This window comes from Rhipicephalus microplus, chromosome 3 (genome assembly GCF_043290135.1).
Source record: "Rhipicephalus microplus isolate Deutch F79 chromosome 3, USDA_Rmic, whole genome shotgun sequence".
Taxonomy (NCBI): domain Eukaryota; kingdom Metazoa; phylum Arthropoda; class Arachnida; order Ixodida; family Ixodidae; genus Rhipicephalus; species Rhipicephalus microplus.
The window spans coordinates 2,180,054-2,199,205 of NC_134702.1; the positions used below are offsets into that span (position 1 = coordinate 2,180,054).

The 19,152-nt window shown below is 47.4% G+C and overlaps 1 protein-coding gene across 6 annotated transcripts in view; it reads right to left on the reverse strand.

The window, feature by feature from the left end:
• The window catches only part of LOC119164063 (kinesin-like protein KIF12), a 318,668-nt gene that overhangs the window by 118,215 nt on the left and 181,301 nt on the right, over window positions 1-19,152 (reverse strand). For all 6 annotated transcript variants that reach the window (XM_075888720.1, XM_075888721.1, XM_075888718.1 and 3 more), the window contains one exon: window positions 3,188-3,268. In XM_075888720.1, coding sequence (XP_075744835.1) covers window positions 3,188-3,268 — 81 coding nt within the window. The remainder of the gene's footprint in view (window positions 1-3,187; window positions 3,269-19,152) is intronic.

The window sequence follows — 19,152 nt, forward strand, 5'->3', positions numbered from 1 at the left end:
TGGCGCCATGTGACACATCCCATCGAACAGGTGCTTTAAAATATAAATATTAAACATTAGGCGCATTAAATAAGCGCCATAAACGATATTCCAAACAGGAACCACTTTCTATGCGCCTTCGCGTAGCTTCTGAAATCTTTGTCCGGCTGCTCCGTGTGTCCATCCACTGGGTCAGCTATTTCTCTTTACATGATGCATGGTCTTGGGCGAGTCAAAGGTTTGTACCGCAGACTGCAGAACTGTGAGCTAAGTTTAAGATTATGCACGTTATACAACGAACGACCCCTTAAAAGCATGTATACTGGTTACTGAAATAGGTAATCTGTTTCTATCAGGGGAACCCAGCAGGAATGAAATGAAATGAAAAAAAAAACTTCATGTCAGTTTTGCAGGATGCGCTTAACGCGTAGCGCGCGCCTCCCACGTAGGGAACGACAGGACCCAGCAGGACGGCGAAAGTTTTTCGAACAAAACAACCAAGTCGGCCATTTTTTTCTTCCCGTGAAACCGGAAGGCCTTGTTCATTTGAAACCCTTTCAACCCTGAATGGTCTGGCCCTGCATCCACCATAGCCTCAGGAGGCATGGCCTTGTCGGGGGTCGGCCGAACAAGTCCGCGCGTCCCGCCTTTCCGTGCCGCGGCACTCGATGCCGTGTATAAGCACAAAGAGGCTTAACCCTTAGTGTCGGAGAAAGGCCCCAGAAAAGAGGCTTCAGTGGACCCACCGAGATAAATGGGATATTTAGGTGTTCCTTGAAACTTCACGGAGTTCCTCCGGAAGAAATCTCGGATGGAAAGCACATTGGACTCAGTTGAACAACGTCGGTTGGCGGGGCCTATGCGGAAACGTCCGCAAGTCACACCGCCACCTAGTCCTCGCGAATGTCCCCACCTAAATTGTTTGTACCTTGTACCGCGAGCATGGTTTGAGATACAAGCAATTTAGGTGGGGACACTCGGGAGACGCGATCAACCAGACAAAGTAACAGCGACGCGTGTCCGTAGGACCGCTGCCGGCAGCTCATACCGATCGGCGTGTAGACGGGACTTCAAGCAGAACGCTGTGTTTCTAAAACAATCAACCCTTCGCGGGAACTTCGAGTTCAGTTACACACAGGCGTTGTTTCTGCTAAAGTGAAAATTGATTATATTTCTCTCCAAGCATGATGGCGCTTTAAGACACGTGGCAAGATTGCTCTCCATGCTTCTTTATGAAGACGCATGCTGGTATTTGAAACTGATTTTCGCACGTCCTGTGAACTTAACACTTCTTGGGGTGTAACGGATACATACACGATTAACACATCTTCCAAAATTTTGTGTTTAGTGGCTCTCTATGTAAATGCTTTATCTTTATAGCGAAACCTGTTTTGAGATCACAACTCTGGTCACGCGCAGTTGTCCGCCGCCGGTGTCCGTAACCACACCACACGAAATAAGAAAAAGCTAGCATTAAAGACACAGTGGGGCTTGAACCCCGGTCCGCTGAGTGCCAGCCCAACATTCTACCAATGAGATACGCCAGTGCTTGTGACTTGTTGGCAAACTTGCTTTAGGCAGGCTTGATGTCGGGAAAGAAATCGCGTTAATACGACGTATAAAGTGTTTTAAAACAGCGAAAAAACAAAAAAAACAACCAGTCGTCGCACAATGCGAATAGCGTAACAAGTGGGCCGCCCAATGCTCAACCCATTACAAAAGCTTGTTTTTTCTCCTGTTAACAGTGGCGCGTACCCACTTCAGCGTAATTCCTCATCGTCGTCAACCACTGCATGAACGATTTGCAAGACATTCCTTGCTAGTGTTTAGTGGATACCACGGTTCTCAAAAGAATGACAAAGAATAGCATAGCGAATGTCGTTCTACTACCCCCGAAAATTTATTATTATTGCCCTAGTGGGTAACAAGCAAGTGTGCTTGCAGTAGTTACCCAATGGTTGCTTTCAAAAGGCTTTGAAAGGCCGCTCTTCTAGCTTTCGATGTGACTGTGCTGCGCTTTCCGCACAGGCCTGCCGTTTTGTCTGTGTGTTCCGTGATGGATCTTGGGCGCGTGCTAACAGCGTGGGGCAGCGCACATGCTTTCGATGACGTTCACGCTGTCTGTGTCATGGTAAAGTGTTGTCCATTTGAAGCGAGTTCTCTGACTGACCGACCCTTGATGGATTGTGCATCCTTAAGGAATAATGGTATTGGCAATGCAGTTACTCTCTTAAAGGACGAACCATAGACGCATTTGTGCCCTTTATGGCTTAGAGTGTACGTAATAAAGGAATTGAATGACTGAACAATCGTCTTTCGTCAATCATTCCGCATGTACCAGGCTGATAGCGCAGCCGTGGCTGTGCCAGCGTAGATAATACATAGGCTTCGTGTTTTTCTCTCACGCCATAGTGTGCCGTTTCAGTTTATACTAGACCACTGTTTTAGATGGGAAGCTGCCTACGGCGCAGTTAAGTCAGAGAGATTGAGGCGTGACCACCCTTGCTGCGCATGCGCCAACTCAGCCCCTCTCCTCACGTGAGAGCGAGGAGAGGGCAGAAGGTGGGGTGGAGAAGGTGGCAGACCGCTATCTATGCTTCGTTTCTCCCCTCCCGTTTATCTGTGCACGACAGCTATGCGCTCGTACGCTATATTGCTGCGCGTGCTCGCTCCGCTGCACCCAACTAGAAGCGCTGGGTTTTCACTTTGGGCACACACATGCTAATACACACAAATGAGGAGGGGGGTGACACAAGCGGTACACAACATACACACAACTCCGCACACAAATGAAACATACATGGAAACATACAAATAGATGATGAAAACATTTTAAACACAAGTGAACACCAGCGCTGCTGGTTCGCTTTAGTGGGAGATGGTTTAACTTTTTTCTCTTGCGTTTATGTTTGCACGTCTTGCATTATTTTGTGAATACTTAAAAACGAGCTCAGTTGTTTTTAAAAATATCCCCCAGTCAACGGCTTTCTGTTTTGTTTCACGAGATAAAAAGTTTTATGTGAATACACTGCCTACTAGTGGCCGCTCACCAGTTTTCGGAGCTAGTGTTTGCTATCATTACTTGTTCTCATGATATGGTTTTGTCTGTTTGAAGCAAGCTCCCTGACTTTAAGCTTAGATACATAACTATGCTTGCTAGAATCAGCGAAATTTATTTTAAACCTTGCAGAGATTAAAGTGCACAAACCTGTTGGCGGAGATAGCTGTTCTCCATGCGTAGTAAACGGACTTCTCGGCGCAGACTGAGGATGAGCAGCTCCCGGGGGTCCTGGAGAGATAAGAAAAATCACAGTATATTCACGGAGTGAATGATGATCAGTAGGGTGAAGATTCGTGGGCTCTCAGTTCAGGATCCGCCTCTATTTGTGCGCGTCTGTCTGTCTGTCTGTCTGTCTGTCTGTCTGTCTGTCTGTCTGTCCGTCTGTCTGTCTGTCTGTCTGTCTGTCTGTCTGTCTGTCTGTCTGTCTGTCTGTCTGTCTGTCTGTCTGTCTGTCTGTCTGTCTGTCTGTCTGTCTGTTCAGTCAGTCTGACTCCCAGCGAAAGAGGTGTGAGCGCCACAGTGCCATCGCCATCTAATGAGTGCTCTGGAGCGGTGGTCACAGCGGCTGCGCCTATTACACTAGAGCACGCATTAGAGTGGAGTAAGCAACACAGCGACATCTAGTGAGCAGAGTACTAGCGGTACAAGCGCCACAGCGCCACAGCGCCATCGCCATAGAGGTGGCTACTACGACGCCGGAAAAGCCTGCGTCCCAAGAAGATCCGTTCCTAAAATTACCGTTTATTAATGATTTCACACATGCTAGGACAAATATAAACAAAGGGCTAATTACTCGTGCACCGACGTGGGGATGGGGGTTTCTTCACGTGTTTTAACCCACATTGAGGCCTGACTAAACCCCTCATCTTCTCTCCACGCCGTTGCTTGGTGGACCTTCTCACTGTGAATCCAACGAATACAATCAAAGGCTTTGTTCCTGCTGTCATTTCAATTCGAGTGGTGACTCGAGGTCGAATTTCCCTCATTTACTTTAGAAATGTGTTCTCACTTATCTACTCCTTAAATGAAAGAGTACGAACCGCATGCTTCGTGTCTCTAAGTTCACTTCTAGTGAAGTAGCTTTGGAAGAAAAAAAAGTGACCTTTCGTGTCGCGACAGTTTCACCTCATTTTAAAAACGATAGTTTTTAAAAATAATAGTTTCCCGGCCATAGCTCAAGCACTTGCTGAACGCCCAGTCATCTTGAATTGTAAGCTGTGTATCAAAAAGCAAATATGACGCATATCTAAGGCGGAACCTTAATACGGAAGTATTGGGTGGTGTGTTTGTTTACTAGATAATGCGAATATACGTAATTCTCAAGACCTTATAGTCTCTTCCGCTGCGCTGAAAAGTCGGCACTATGCACGAAAAAGCCTTCGGCCGAATATATGGTGCTGCCACCTGGCAGTAGCCCTAGGTTTTTCACAAGCTCCGGTACAAGGCTATCATATTTCGACGACATTTGTAGTGAAGCATGAAGATACATGGCCAGTGTTTTTATTTCTTGCTTCTTTGAATTACGGAAATACAGCAAGAAGACATTTTGGAGCCTTCGAAACAACGTATTGGTATAAAATGCGAGGTGGCGAAAAGTGGGCTTGTTGGCACATAACTTCAAGAAAGATTCGTTGCTGGGCTAGTTGGTACAGTTAGCTCAAATTTGGCCTACATATTGACCAAGGAAAAGAAAAAAATCTTGCAAGAAGAAGCACGCTGATTGCTAGACCGATTTTGTTACCCATGTGGTATACGAGATAACACTCTGCTCCGGAAAAAAAGTGCATTGGACAGAGGCGTCGATGTTTCAATGTGGGAGCACGCGAACATTTTTATAGTGATAGCAACTATATGGACAGTCTTGGCTGGTTTTTGCCGTAGCCGTCGCTGCCGCCATTCACGTATATGTGTGTGTATATATATAATTAGGAATAAAGGAGCACACTAAGGAAAATTTGATAGTTGTTTACTCTACGTTTCGGCCGTGGCACGGCCTTCGTCAGGATTAATCCTGGCGAAGGTTAATCCTGACGAAGGCCGTGCCACGGCCGAAACGTAGAGTAAACAACTATCAAATTTTCCTTACTGTGCTCCTTTATTCCTAATTATATTTGCACCGGACCCACAGAATTTCTTTTTTAAATCATATATATATATATATATATATATATATATATATATATATATATATATATATATATATATATATATGTATATATAATCACCTTTCCAGCCGGGGTCTTCTACGCGTGCGCTTATAGTGAGTGAGCAAGGGGTGGCGGAGGGAGGCTGCTGATGGTTGCTGCGCTATCGTGAAAACGATCAGTGCGCGCCTAGTGCCTCCACAGCAAGTGGGAACTACTGCGGGCTGCGCTCTCCATGGAGGAAGGCAAAATATAGGACATGACATCATATTCGTGAAGTCGCCTTGGAGGAAGGAAAAACTAAGGAGAGGCCCTATCCCATCCGAATGCATTGCGAGAAGTGTGGCGGAAGTGACGTCAAACGTACGGGGCGAACAAACCGGTATGGGGCAAACAAAACAGCAGACGCTCCGCGGCGTGCTATCAGCGCTGTTTCGCTTATATAGTCCCGGCGTTAGTTTAGCGCGTATTGTATGGTTTGCATACAGTAAAATGTTGCGAGCACGCCTTTCCCAGAATTGTCGTGCGTGGCAAACCCGAGCGCGGCGTGCTGAAATACTTCGTGGAGTGTTTTTGTGCAACGGCACGGAAAGCACCGGCACGTGTCGGAATGAAAATCATGCAGCCCCGGCATCATCGTATTCGAACTCACCCGGCAGTGACTTACGCGTTCTGCTCGCCGCAAGGCCTTTTTTTTTTTTAATCTCTCTCTTAGCCATATTCCTTATCTATGGGTCGATGAGCAGTTCTTTGCTCGTATATAGTGCCAGTGTGGCAATGCACGATTTTGAGAGCTTGCTTCGTAGCTATTCCGTGCAACGCCAGGCTAGTACTTGATGCATTTCACGTTGGTAAGAAGGCACAGCTGTATTGTATACGTGATCGCGCACGTAAAGTGTGCATTTTCAGTGCCAACACAACTAACACGCAGCGAGCGCACACGGTACAATGCTTACACACCTAGTCCGGTTACAGGAAAAGTTTATTGTCCTTCCGTATGAATGACACAACTTCTAAAAACGCAACACGATGCCTACAACAGTAAAAACGAAAGTTCGCGTGTGTTCTCAGTTGACACAATGAGTAATAACCAACAGAGCGTACAGCTGAGAGCTCCGCTTGCAAATGCCATCAAGAGTGGAGCGGACATACGTGAAAAGTGCCACCAGGTACATCCGGCGGTGCACGCGATTCGCACCGAGTAAACACTACAGCTGGGCATCGCACTGCTTTTCTAGGAAAACACGCAAAAGAAGCAGCACTCGTGGATTGACTCGCTGCCGGCAGAGAACACCGCTTCCAAGGCCGCTGCGGCAGCTGGTCGCCGTAAATCGCGAAGTGTTTGTCTGCTTCTCCGCTAGGAGGTAGTGCGGGTGTTTGGGATGTGGCGGCTTCACGAATATGACGTCATGGCCTCTTCTACATGTTTCCTTCCTCCATGGAAGTCGGCCCATGTATGGATCGATGGATGAATTGATATTGCGGTACCCTTTAGATCGGGCGGTGGTTAACGCCACCAAGCCGTGGCATCGCAAACACCCGCACTACCTCCTAGCGGAAAAGCAGATAAACATTTCGCGATTTACGACGAGCAGCCACCGCAGCGGCCTTCGAAGCGGCGCCGGCTGAGTGCTAGGTGTTCTCTTGGGGCAGCGACTCAATGCACGAGTGCTGCTTCTTTTGCGTGTTTTAGGAGAGCTGTGCGATTCCCAGCTATAATGTATATTCGGTGCGCATGGCGTGCACCGCCGAATGTACCTGGTGGCACTTTTCATGTATGTTCGCTTCATGTATGTTCGCTTCACTCTAAGAAATGCTTCGCATTTAAAACCTGTATGTACCATTCGCGTGCGCTGACTGGTACAATCTACTGCGTGCGCGTGCGCGTGTGTGTGTGTATGTAGCAAAACATATTAATAAGCATGCACTTACCCGTGTAAAGGTGCACTAGGAGCCTGATTTCGCTATCGCGCTCAACTCTTAAAGGCGAAGCCTGAGGGCCCCCCACTTTTTTGGTCTGCCAACGTCCTTTGGAAGCGTCAAATTTACACTACAACGACACACACAGTTCACCGATGGTCTCCGTCCGTGCCTTGTCGTGCTCACAGCCTTTCATTGGCCAATTTTGTAGTCACACTAGAGGCACACGCAGCGACACTGACTAAACTTGCACACCTGCACCTCATTTTCATCCACGCTCCCTGCTGTGTCATTGCCCTCTCCGGCTACGCGGCGCAGCCCTCGCCATAATTCACGGCATCAAGGGACGTGGTGGGGATACATAAAGGGAAGCGAAGAAAAGACTTTCGTGGGGTGTACATGATGCCTATTGAAACTCTCTGGAAGCCTCTGAGGGGGCATTGCTATCTCCTCTAAGATTTCCGCATTCGTGGTTGTTTGAGGCAAAGACATGAACAAATTGTCGCTCAGCCACAGATCTCCCCACGACACGCCGACGACAGGTCTGCCGATGCGTTTTGCTGTTGATTTCGGTTTGTCATTATGTTACACTACGACGACATGCTGTCTTCTGAGGCGTCGTCGTCGGATTAGTGTGACCATGGGGTCAGTCGACTTCGTCTGCGGGCTACTTGTCAGCCGATGGTCTGCGTCTGTCTCGTGCCTTCGTCGGAGGTCGTGTCAGTGTCGTGTCACTCTAGTGTAAACTCGCCTTTACACGAGTGTTTTGTAGAATTACTCTAGAGCGGATTCTAGCCTTGCTTCGTAAAACATTTGAATATGTTGCTGTCGCATGCATTGCTTTGCCCTTTTGGCAAAACTGACTTTTACAGTGAAAGCTGTGATGAGATCACAAGTCGGGTCACGTGCAGGTGTCCGCCGCTGCCGTCGCCGCCGGTGACCGTAACCACATCGCAAGAAAATAGAAAAACACGACAGATCCCACGTACAGTGGGAATCGATGATATGCGAAGTACCAATGGGAAATGTGGAAAAGTCACTTTAAGCACAACGCTACGAGGTGGAGGTAAATGATGCCGTACATGACTTTCGTGTGATGATTATCATGTTTGGATGTATCGTTTACCTTCGTCATGTATTCACGTAACGTGACACCAAATTTAGTATATGTGGAGCTAGTGAAACGGCTATGAGCACGCTATGAGCGTGGTATGTTGTCATGTTCTTACATGACACGCGTGCCAGAATTATCATGTTTGCACCACTCATATATTTCATCATCTATTGACTTCACCTAGCGCCAAATTTAGTATATGTGGAGCTAGCAAAACGGCCGCGAACGCATCCATGAAGGGACCAATATACTCCAATGTAGCGTTGACGCGCGCGCATGCTGGGAACAGCGACGCTACGTTAGGAAAACGTGAGCACTCTACAGTTTGACGCCGTGCGCGACAAGCGTGCATCAGCGCAGCGCGACGGCAGCTGGTGCGAAATGCGACATGCTGCATTTTGCGCCGATGCGTTACCCAGACAACACTGCGTCTCAATCTTTTCGTGACGGAGGGACGCTGGACACGCTGAAATGCGCATGCGTCAAAGCAACGCAGCGCGGCGCGCGCCTGCGTGTATATGGCAGGACCGGCGCGTGGCGTGACGCGACACAATGAACGCCGGTGAGCACGCGCACACCATCACGTCGATATATAAGTGGTTATAACAGAAGAAAAGAAAAGAAAGGTGTCGACCCGTAACTGTCTCTCCTTACGAGGACACCTCAACAGGTCAGCAGAGGAATGGGATATGGGGAATAAAAGATATAGGGAAAAAGAAGGAGGGATAAAAAGAATAGAAGGAAAATAGACGGAGAAGAAGCCAGCCAACGAGAGAGAAAAAGAAGGAGATAGGAAAGTGGGGATCCGGTCGAAGCAGTCCAAGGGCGGGGTGTCACAATGCGAGAGCTGCACGGCTTCAGGAGACCGCGGAGGGCGAACCAGTCGGCGTGAGCTACGCTGAAGTCGGAGATCGCGAGTGCACAACCGTCCAGCTTGAAATCCTGCGAGCGAATGACCATCACGTCGAAATGTATTGGCGCTTTGACTGTGGCATGTGGTCATGTTTTCACATGACATGAATCCCACCATTATCACGTTTGCACCAGTCACATACCTTCGTCATCAAGTGGGGTCACCTAATACAAAATTTGGCATATGTGAGGTTAGTGAAACGGCCGCAAGCACATCATCAGTGTGGCATGTAGTCGTGTTGTTACATTATATGCATGTCGCCATTATCATGTTTGGATGTGTCATTTACCTATGTCGTCCGTTCGCGTCGCGTAATACAGAGTTTGGTAAATGTGAAGCTAGCGAAACGGCCGCGAGCGCATCATGAGCGTAGCATGTAGTAGTGTTGTTACATGACACGCATCTCGTGTTTATCAAGTTTGCACTAGTATCATACCTTCGTCATGCATTCACGTCCCGTAATACCAAATTTGGTATAAGTTAAGCTAGCGAAACGGCCGCCGGCACATAATGAGCGTGGCATGTAGTCATGTTGGTACATGACACGCATCTCATGAGTATCATGTTTGCACCGGTCAGGTACCTTCGGCTTCCTTTCACGTACTGTAATACCCAATTTGGTACATGCGATGCTAGAGAAATGGCCGCGAGGGCATCATGAGCGTGGCATGTAGTCATGTTGTTACATTACACGCATGTAATGATTATCATGTTATGGTGTGTCGCTTGTGTTCGCCATGAAATCATGTTATACCATACCGGTTTTGCAACATACCATGTGAATGAAACCACCGCAAGAGCTGCAGGACCATAAAATGTAAATCATGACTTTCTTGACATACAAGTCATGATTTTCATGTTATGACTATTCAGAGATGTTCTTCATATAGTCATGTTATGCCATACTGAGTTTGTTATCGATACCACTATTGAAAATGCCAGGGTAGCTAAAGGTCGTCGGCGGCTTCATAGATAGATAGATGGATACGCCCAAAGTCGCCAAAGTTTGCTAAGAAATGCTTGGCATTTAAAAAACAACCTAGCGCCAATGACGCAGTGGGCTCGAACCCGGTACCGCTGGGTGCCAGCCCAATATTCTACCACTTAGATACGCCAGTGCTTGTGATTTGATGGCAAACTTGCTTTAGGCAGGCTTGATGTCGGTAAAGCAGTCGCGTTAATACGACTTTTAAACAGTGGCACCAGTCGTTGCACAATGCGAATAGCGTAAAGAGTGGGCCGTGCAATCCTCCAACCCATTACAAAAGCTTGTTCTTGTTCTCCTATTAACTGTGGCGCACACCCATTTCAGCCATAATTCCTGATCGTCGTGAGCCACTGCATGAACAATGGGCAAAACATTCCTTGCAAGTTGTTTGCGGATACCACGCTTCTCTGAAGAATGACGAAAAATGGCATAGCGAATGCCAGCCTACTACCCAAAAAATTATTGTTAATGCCCTAGTAGGTATCAAGCCACTGTGTTTGCAGTAATTACCTGATGAGTGTTTTGAAGCGGCTCTGAGAGGCCGTAAGCACGGTTCCGGTTGTATCTCTTGGGTGGTCTCCCTTTAAGCGTGGGGCGATAGCGGAGGAGTTCGGATTTATCTGGCGAGCACTCCTGGCCTCCTGTAGCCTCTGCTGTATCTCTGCGTCACTACATTCACACGCCCAGATGGTGATATCATCTGCATGTATTGAATGATGTATCCCGTACATTGAGTTAAGCCGCGCCGGCAGTCCTATTATTATGAGATTAAACAGCGTTGGCGATATGACTGAACCCTGCGGGGTACCATCTCTGCCCATAAGCCTTTCCTAAGATCTCATTTCTCCAATTACGATGGATGCCGTTCTGTCTGTTAGGAAGTCCTTGACATAGTTATACGCTCTCGATCCTAAGCTTAATTGGCAAATTTGACGTAATATTGCCGTATGCGATGCTTTGTCGAGGCTTTTGTAAGGTCTATTCCTAAGATCGCTCGGGTAGATCTTGTTTTGTTGTCTAGAATCGGCTGCTAAATTTGCAGCATGGCGTCTTGCGTGGAGAGCCGTGTGCGGAACCCCAACATGGAATCAGGGTAGATTTCGTTCTCCTCAATACAGGTGTTGACTCTGTCTAGAAAAGCGTCTTCTATCAGCTTCCCAGTACAGGATGTTAGTGACATAGGGCGTAAGTTTGATAGATCGGGGGGTTTCCCGGGCTTGGGCATGAGGATTACTTTAGTTTTTTCCACTGTTTCGGAATAGTGCCCTTGGTCCAGCACACGTTAGTATATTGCGTGATCATTTCTATGGCTTGGTCATCAAGGTTCCGTAGTGTTCTGTTGGTGATCCCGTCTGGTCCCGGTCAAGATTTGGTGTTTAGCTTCTGTAGCGCAGCCCTGATTTCAGCCACGGTAAACTCCTCATCTAAGAGCTCGTTCGGGCCTCCGGTATATGGTCCGTGCTCTACGACGGGCATGGCGGGAATGTACGGGTTCCTAGCCTCAGCGATAAAGTCCTCCTCACTGCCGTTATACTGGTGCACCAGTTTATGCAAGGTTTGCTTGTGTGCTGATTTGGTGTTATCTGGGTCTAGCAGGTGTTTGAGCATGCGCGATGTCTGGCCAGCATTCATTTGGCCGTCAATACTATTACAAACTTGGTCCTAGTGCTGTTTGCTTAGCTGCTTACATTGTTCATTGTTCTGTTTGTTCCACTTGGCTATGCGCTTACGCAAGGGTCTGTTGGGCCTCTGTTCCCGCCATCTATTCTGCAGTGATTCTTTGGCCTCCAGCATGTGTGCGAGACGGCTATCAACATGCTCTCGGGGTGGACTTGAAGTGATAGTTCGCGTTGTCTCGCTGACGTCGTTATTGACATCTTTGATCCAATCTTCAATATTATAATAGGTTCTTTTTTTCGCGTTTCTGAATTTTAGAAACTTATCCCAGTCGGTCCATCTAATCTGTCTCTGAATTTCTGTGGCAGCCATGGTTTCTATCCTGAATTTTATTATTCAATGATTACTCCCCAGATCATTGAATGTGTTTTACCATTTAGCGGACCCCGCGTTACGAACTAACGTTAGGTCTGGAGTGGTGTGTCTCGCAAGCCCAGGTCCCATACGCGTTGGGGAGTCAGGGTCGGTGATGAGAGTTTGGCCTGTTTCTTGAATACCCTGCCATGGCGTTTTTCTTTTGGCTCTTGTGTATCCGTATCCCCAAGCACAGTGTGGAGCGTTAAGTCTCCACCTATGACGAGTGGGTTGGGTCCCGCTATTTCTACGGCATTCCTAAAGAGAAGAAGGAAACGTTGTCGTATGTGTGTGGGATTGCTGAACGAATTCAGAATAAATATACTCGAAGATTTTTTTCTTGTAGGGGCAAGTTGTACGAGTATATGTTCAAATTTTGTGATGCGGGTGTCGTGGCAGATTTCTATGAGTCCCTTCCTTACAAGAGTGGTTAGTGTTCTAATATCCCCTGTTGTGGGGCCGATCGCATGATATCCCGGTAGCTTAGCTAAACCATGGCTTTCCTGCAAAATTAGAACATCCGGTTTGGTTCTTTCCCTAAGGTGTCGTTGCAGGACTGTTCTCTTTCCCTTATACCTCCTGCAATTCTACTGCCAAATAATCAAGTCTCTTTTTCTGGGCTTCCCTATTTTCAGTTGGCTATCGAAGAGCGAGGGGGATGAAAGGAGGCAGGCCTCATGATATTAGTTGATATAGCCGCTGATGTGGTGCCCTGAGATAAGTGTGAATCGCCTTCAGTGCTCATCGGAAGGTTGGTAGCTGGCAGCACTGGAGGTGTCGTAGGGTTGAGATTGGTTACGTTAGCTTCGAGTTTATCTCGTCTATTCATGATCATGGATATTGCGAACGAGAGGTTGTTGGTTGCCTCTGCCTGTTCCTTAACTGCTTTCTGCATTTAAGACAATGAATAATGTTCGAGGTTTGCGCCATAGTTTTGTCATTAGATACCTGAGCTTTTCTTTTAAGAGGTGGCGGGGTACTGTCCTCGTCCATTCGGTTATCTGGCACTTCTTCGAGGCGTTCTCGGGCCGCGGAACGCATTTGACAAGAAGTTCTATCTCTGCAGTTTTTAAGACTTTGAATTTTCCGAGTGAGCTGTGATATCAATTCTCTAAGCTCAACGTTTTCTTTTTTCAGCTCGGCTATATCACTGACAATATGCGCAGTCTCCCCCGAAGGCTCAGGGTGCGTCCCTTTAACCACGTCTGACCAGCTCACCGTGAATGCCGGGTTCCCTTGATGGCCATTGCCATCCTTTGGCTTAGACTGGGATCCGGAACGGTATGGAGTGCGCCTTCTTGGTCCCGGAGACTGAGAGATGTGGCCACGTGGCGTTGTGCAGGACCATGATCTTGATGTGGACCCAGGCGTCGCCCTCGTCCGGAATTCAAACCTCCCGTGTTCGGTTGGCTTGGTGGTAGGGGGGTAGTTCTCGCGCGTATGCTGCAGTTGTCGGAAGTTCGTAACCACTGGCGTTGTTTTACGATGTAGGGCGTCTTGAACTTGGCCTTGCAGAGTTTGTCGGCTGTGGGATGATCCTTGCCACACAGCTGACATAGTGGCTGACATAGTGGCTGACATAGTGGCTGACAGTGGCTGACAGTGGTGGTTGACAGTGGTGGTCCTCGCTCGGATCAGGCGTTCCACAACCCGCCCATAGCTTGTCGTTTGGCCTCTAACACACGTCTCTCCTGTGCCCAAGTCTGTTGCACTGTCTGTAAAAGTTCACTTGTTTCCTGTATAGCAAACAGCGTGTGAGCACTCCTCTGTACATGACGTGCGTCGGGACTCTGCTGCCGTCAAAAAGGACAATCACTGTCGTGGTGTTGCCAAGACGTTCAGCTGCGATCACCGTAGGACTTCGGGCAGTAATAATTGCTGCGGTGATGTGCTGTGGGGTTTTCCTTCAAGGGAACTCCTTTGATTACACCTTTGGCAGTGTGTTCCGGGGCCGTCTCGTATGCTACCACCTCATACAACTTGTCATTGGCTTTGGTGTGCTCGATACCTTGGTATGTGTCTGCACGGTCTTGGTTTGGGGTGCTGACGACCAAGATGTTCTGGAAGTTATTCGGACAAATTGTGTCCGTCTCTCTCTTCATAAGGGATCTCGGCTGCTTCGTACACAGCTTTGTCTAGCTCCGTTAAGCTGGGCTTGGATAGCCGCAGTCCTCCTCTTGGCCTTATAACTATCTTGTAGTCGCCTGTCGGCAATCTGTACGCGCGCGCGCGCGCGCGTTTGTGTGTGTGTGTGTGTGTGTGTGTGTGTGTGTGTGTGTGTGTGTGTGTGTGTGTGTGCGTGCGTGCGTGCGTGTGTTTGTGTGTGTGTGTGTGTGTGTGTGTGTGTGTGTGTGTGTGTGTGTGTGTGTGTGTGTGTGTGTGTGTGTGTGTGTGTGTGTGTGTGTGTGTGTGTGTGTGTGTGTGTGTGTGTGTGTGTGTGTGTGTGTGTGTGTGTGTGTGTGTGTGTGTGTGTGTGTGTGTGTGTGTGTGTGTGTGTGTGTGTGTGTGTGTGTGTGTGTGTGTGTGTGTGTGTGTGTGTGTGTGTGTGTGTGTGTGTGTGTGTGTGTGTGTGTGTGTGTGTGTGTGACGCTAGGTGCGGGAGACGTGGCCCGGCTCAAACGCCATGTTTATTCCAAAAGCACTTTATCTTCTTCGGCTTCTTACGTCACATGCCTTCTTACGTCACATGATTCCCCCTCCCCACGAAAGAAGTCGCGTCAGACGAACAGAAACGAAAACTAAACATGCATGGCTTAGAAGTGAACAATGTCAAAAAGGGCAGATTGTTCCATGTCCCAGGAAGGTTCTGTAAAAAACTATCAAACTATAGCTTCACAGGAGAGTGCAGCAGTCCAGTGAAAACTGGAGTTCTGGTGGGTGAGGCTCACTGTTGCTTTCTGGAAAACACAAGAACATTTTGAGCGTGGAAACTGATGATGACACTGCTTGTATTCTTGCGAGAAATGAACGTGGTGTAAAGGCTTTGGAGCACCAGCAGCATAGTTTGCGTATGCGTCGTGTTTTTTGTCTTGATTGGCACGCATGTGGCGCCACCCGTTTACGTATTTGTTGACCAAGGTTGTTGCGGTAATTTCCACATCCTTCCGGAATACAGGGTGTTGTTTTGCGCCTTTTTCGTCGTTGTATGTCATGTTGTCTGAGTATTGATCTCTGTTGGAGAATACTCACTCGACGTTCCTTGGGAAAATGTCTAGGATTCGATGCTTTCTTTGTCTCGAGTGAGACATCTTGAATATGTTGTCGCTTTGGTTGACTCGTTCGTCGACGTCTTTTTTGAAGCCGTGTGTGTTCTTCTGACGTCTCTAGTTGTCCGTGTCGAATAACAAAACGCTTAATCTAGTCGATTTCTTCGCCTTGCTGATGTTGCGAAAAGTGTTGAGGTGGCAGCCCTTCTGGAATAGGACAATGCTTTTTTAAGAATTCGTCGTAGTGTCTAGGTGGTAGCTGTTGCAACGCTTTTCGGGCAGCGAAGTTCGTAGGGCAGATTTGACTGGAGGAAGGAACATCAAAGGCGCCTGTGACAGCATTCATTACGTAGTCTTCTGGCACCTGGCAACCTGTAAGAGTTGCTTCCGAGCCGCCTGTGTTTGGGCTCACAGGTGGCTGCGCTCTCAATGGCGACACCGCAACAGGCGTGGTTTGGTCAGATTTAGTTCGCAACGAACGATGCAAACTCTTCTGGCGCATGAAACTGAACTGTAGGTGCCGGGCTTGACTGAGTATGCTCCGAACTCCTCTGCTCTATTCCGACCATAGTGAACGTGTGAGACGCGAGGTGTGCGTTGTGAGCGATCGAAGACCACGCTATGGAAAAGCAGGAGGTTGGTCAGTGCGCGAAGGCTTCTTTTGACTGTGACGACTGAGTGCGGTTTTCTGTGGATGGTGGGTTATAAGCGATTCTTCGTCGTAGTCGTCATTGTATTCTTTAAACCAAACGATCATTTCTTGTCTGATCTTTTCCCATGACTCATCGTTTTGAATTATGTGGGTGAGGTAAAATTTGAAGGCCTCACCGGAGACATAATCGGTAAAGTTGGTGATCATCTCCAGTTCCGACCATGATGCAGTGGTAGCGGGGAGCTCGAACAGGTCGAACCAGTCCTGTACAGGTCCATCGTCCACTGCTCCGGCGTACTTGGGGATGGGAAGGTCAGTAGCTGGTTCTGTCATGATGGCGGTAAATGCATGCGCCTGAAATCGCCTCTGTTCTGGTCGATATTCAGTTGAGGCGTCTCGCCGGTGGATTCCTGATCGATGTTAGGCTGGTGAGTGGTGGCCACGTCTTCATCCTCTCGACTCATGTGACGCTAGATGCGGGAGACGTGGCGTGGCTCATACGCCATGTTTACTCCAAAAAGCACTTTTTCTTCTTCGGCTTCTCCTACCATGTCTTCATTATGTCACACACACACACACATACACACACACACACACACACACACACACACACACACACACACACACACACACACACACATATATATATATATATATATATATATATATATATATATATATATATATATATATATATATATATATATATATATATATATATATATATATATATATATATATATATATATATTGTGTGAATTACGGCGGCGATGCGGCAAAAACCAGCTGAGACTGTCTCTATAAGTGCTATCGCAATAAAATGAATATGCAGCCCTTAGAAGGACGAGAACCTAACGATGTAAGCGAAATGCGAAGGGACGCTCGTGTACCCCACAGAGTCGACGCGGTTTGAAGTCATTCAGCAGATGTTATGCAGCCAGATCCTCGCCGTGGCTCGTCTCGCTTTTAAAAGCGAATGCAAAAAGCAGCTTGCCGCCAATTTCACGTGTGCTGTAACCACGAATGCAGAAAAGGGGACTTGCAAACAGATATCAACGGAAACCACGTAGCAGAAGTCCGAAAAAGAAGCGCGAGACACGCTGGACACATGGGACCCTCGTCGTGTTGGGCACCGCTGTGGAGCTAGAGCCCAAGAGAAGCAAAAAAAAAACAAGCTAAAGGAAACGCACGTGATGGCGTTCGGTCATTGGGAGCATCGATCATCGTGGGAAAGCGCAGGAGAGGAGGACAGGGGAAAATAACAACTAATGTCATTCTTTTATTTTATTCAGGGGCTTTAGTAACTTCCACATGGTTAAGCTACGGGCAACTCTAGAAGAGCGCCGGCATGCGAAATTGAGAGAGCTCGCAATCGCTGGGCTGATTGTGCAGTCCGGGCACAATGAGGTTATATAGCCTATGCCATCGGTGTAACGAACGTAAGCGCATGCCAATCGTATCCTCTCGTCGCTGGTCACCATCACCTATGCGTCGTCAATTACCCTCTGATGAGGGAAACTAATCAGTGCAGTCACGGAGGCAAGAACTGCAAATTTTGCGCATTTATGAAGGCCCCCATTTTCGCCGCAAAATGTTATTGATGTCGATGTTGAAGGAGTCGTCGCACTATAGCGCTTATGAATACCGGGGCTGCTGTTTTTGTGAAGAACGCAAACTTTTGTCGGAGACTTTAGACAGCAACATCTCTCTGTGTCAATGTGCTGTCCACGACAAGCGCGCAACGCATTCATCCCTCAGCTTTGTGTACGGCAAACGTCGTCATCCAAGACGTCGTGTAGATTGTTGAATTTTCGAAGCGACCCTTAGAAAAATGCTATATATGGACTTACATGAAAAGCCCCATATATGGCTACATCAGGAATATGGCTACATAACCGCACATGTTCTCGTAACCACATATACATGTCTGTTTTCTCCAACAAAGTTTCAGTTGTCAGTGTGCACTGTGTCCAGGTGTCTTCCTTTTGTATTTCGATTTTTTCGCGTCACTCAGCAATAACACAATTTTGCTCATGCTTTGAACTATGCTACCTTTTTTTTTACACAGAATGCAGCCACGTGAACCTTCATTGAGACAAGACAATTCCAACTTTCTCAATTACACAGTACTATTTCACAATTAAAATTGTTCAAATAGCATCACACAATAAAAAGTACACACAGAGTGGTTGAAATACCCGCAAGAAACAGGATATTGCTGTTGCGTTCAACTCTGAAAAACGGAGTGTAATGGTCCCCCAGGTTTTTCACACAGTAGCAAGCCCTAATGCATCAGACCAGTTTATTTGTCGGCTTGCGTAAAAACTATTTACAGTGCTCATGGATTAAAGTGCGACATCATATTATTGCCCCGCCGCGGTGGTCTAGTGGCTAAGGTACTCGGCTGCTGACCCGCAGGGCGCGGGTTCGAATCCCGGCTGCGGCGGCTGCATTTCCGATGGAGGCGGAAATGTTGTAGGCCCGTGTGCTCAGATTTGGGTGCACGTTAAAGAACCCCAGGTGGTCTAAATTTCCGGAGCCCTCCACTACGGCGTCTCTCATAATCATATAGTGGTTTCGGGACGTTAAACCCCACATATCAATCAATCAATCAATCATCATATTATTTTGGGTAACTATGTATGCGGGTATGTGCAGTTCCTCAAGATAACCACGCGACGTTGCGACATCTGTAACGATAATGTTCGCTGCGATGTACGCATTCCAGTCGAATTTACACTTATATCACCCAAATTGTAGATGGTCGAAACAAAATATGGGCTATTCCTAAGTTTCTTCATTTCGATCCGCGAGCATTGCACCCTGCTTTGAAGAACCAAACTAGCAAAAAAATGCACTGCGTCTCCTTATAAAAAACGCACGTAAATATAAAAGCAAGGGGAAAGTAGACGAAGAAAGACAAATTCAAACGCAAGAAAAATTCAAACGCGAGCTCATAAATCTCATGACACCGACGGAGATGGAGATATGCAACTCTTTTTTTATTTGTAATTGTGCAAGTTGTAATTCATCCTTGGTAATTCTTCGAGCATTAAAGTGAGAAAAATACAAGACAAGTATGTTTACATCAATATATTCATGAAAAGTACAATAGGACGAAAATCATAATTCCCTGGTGTAGAG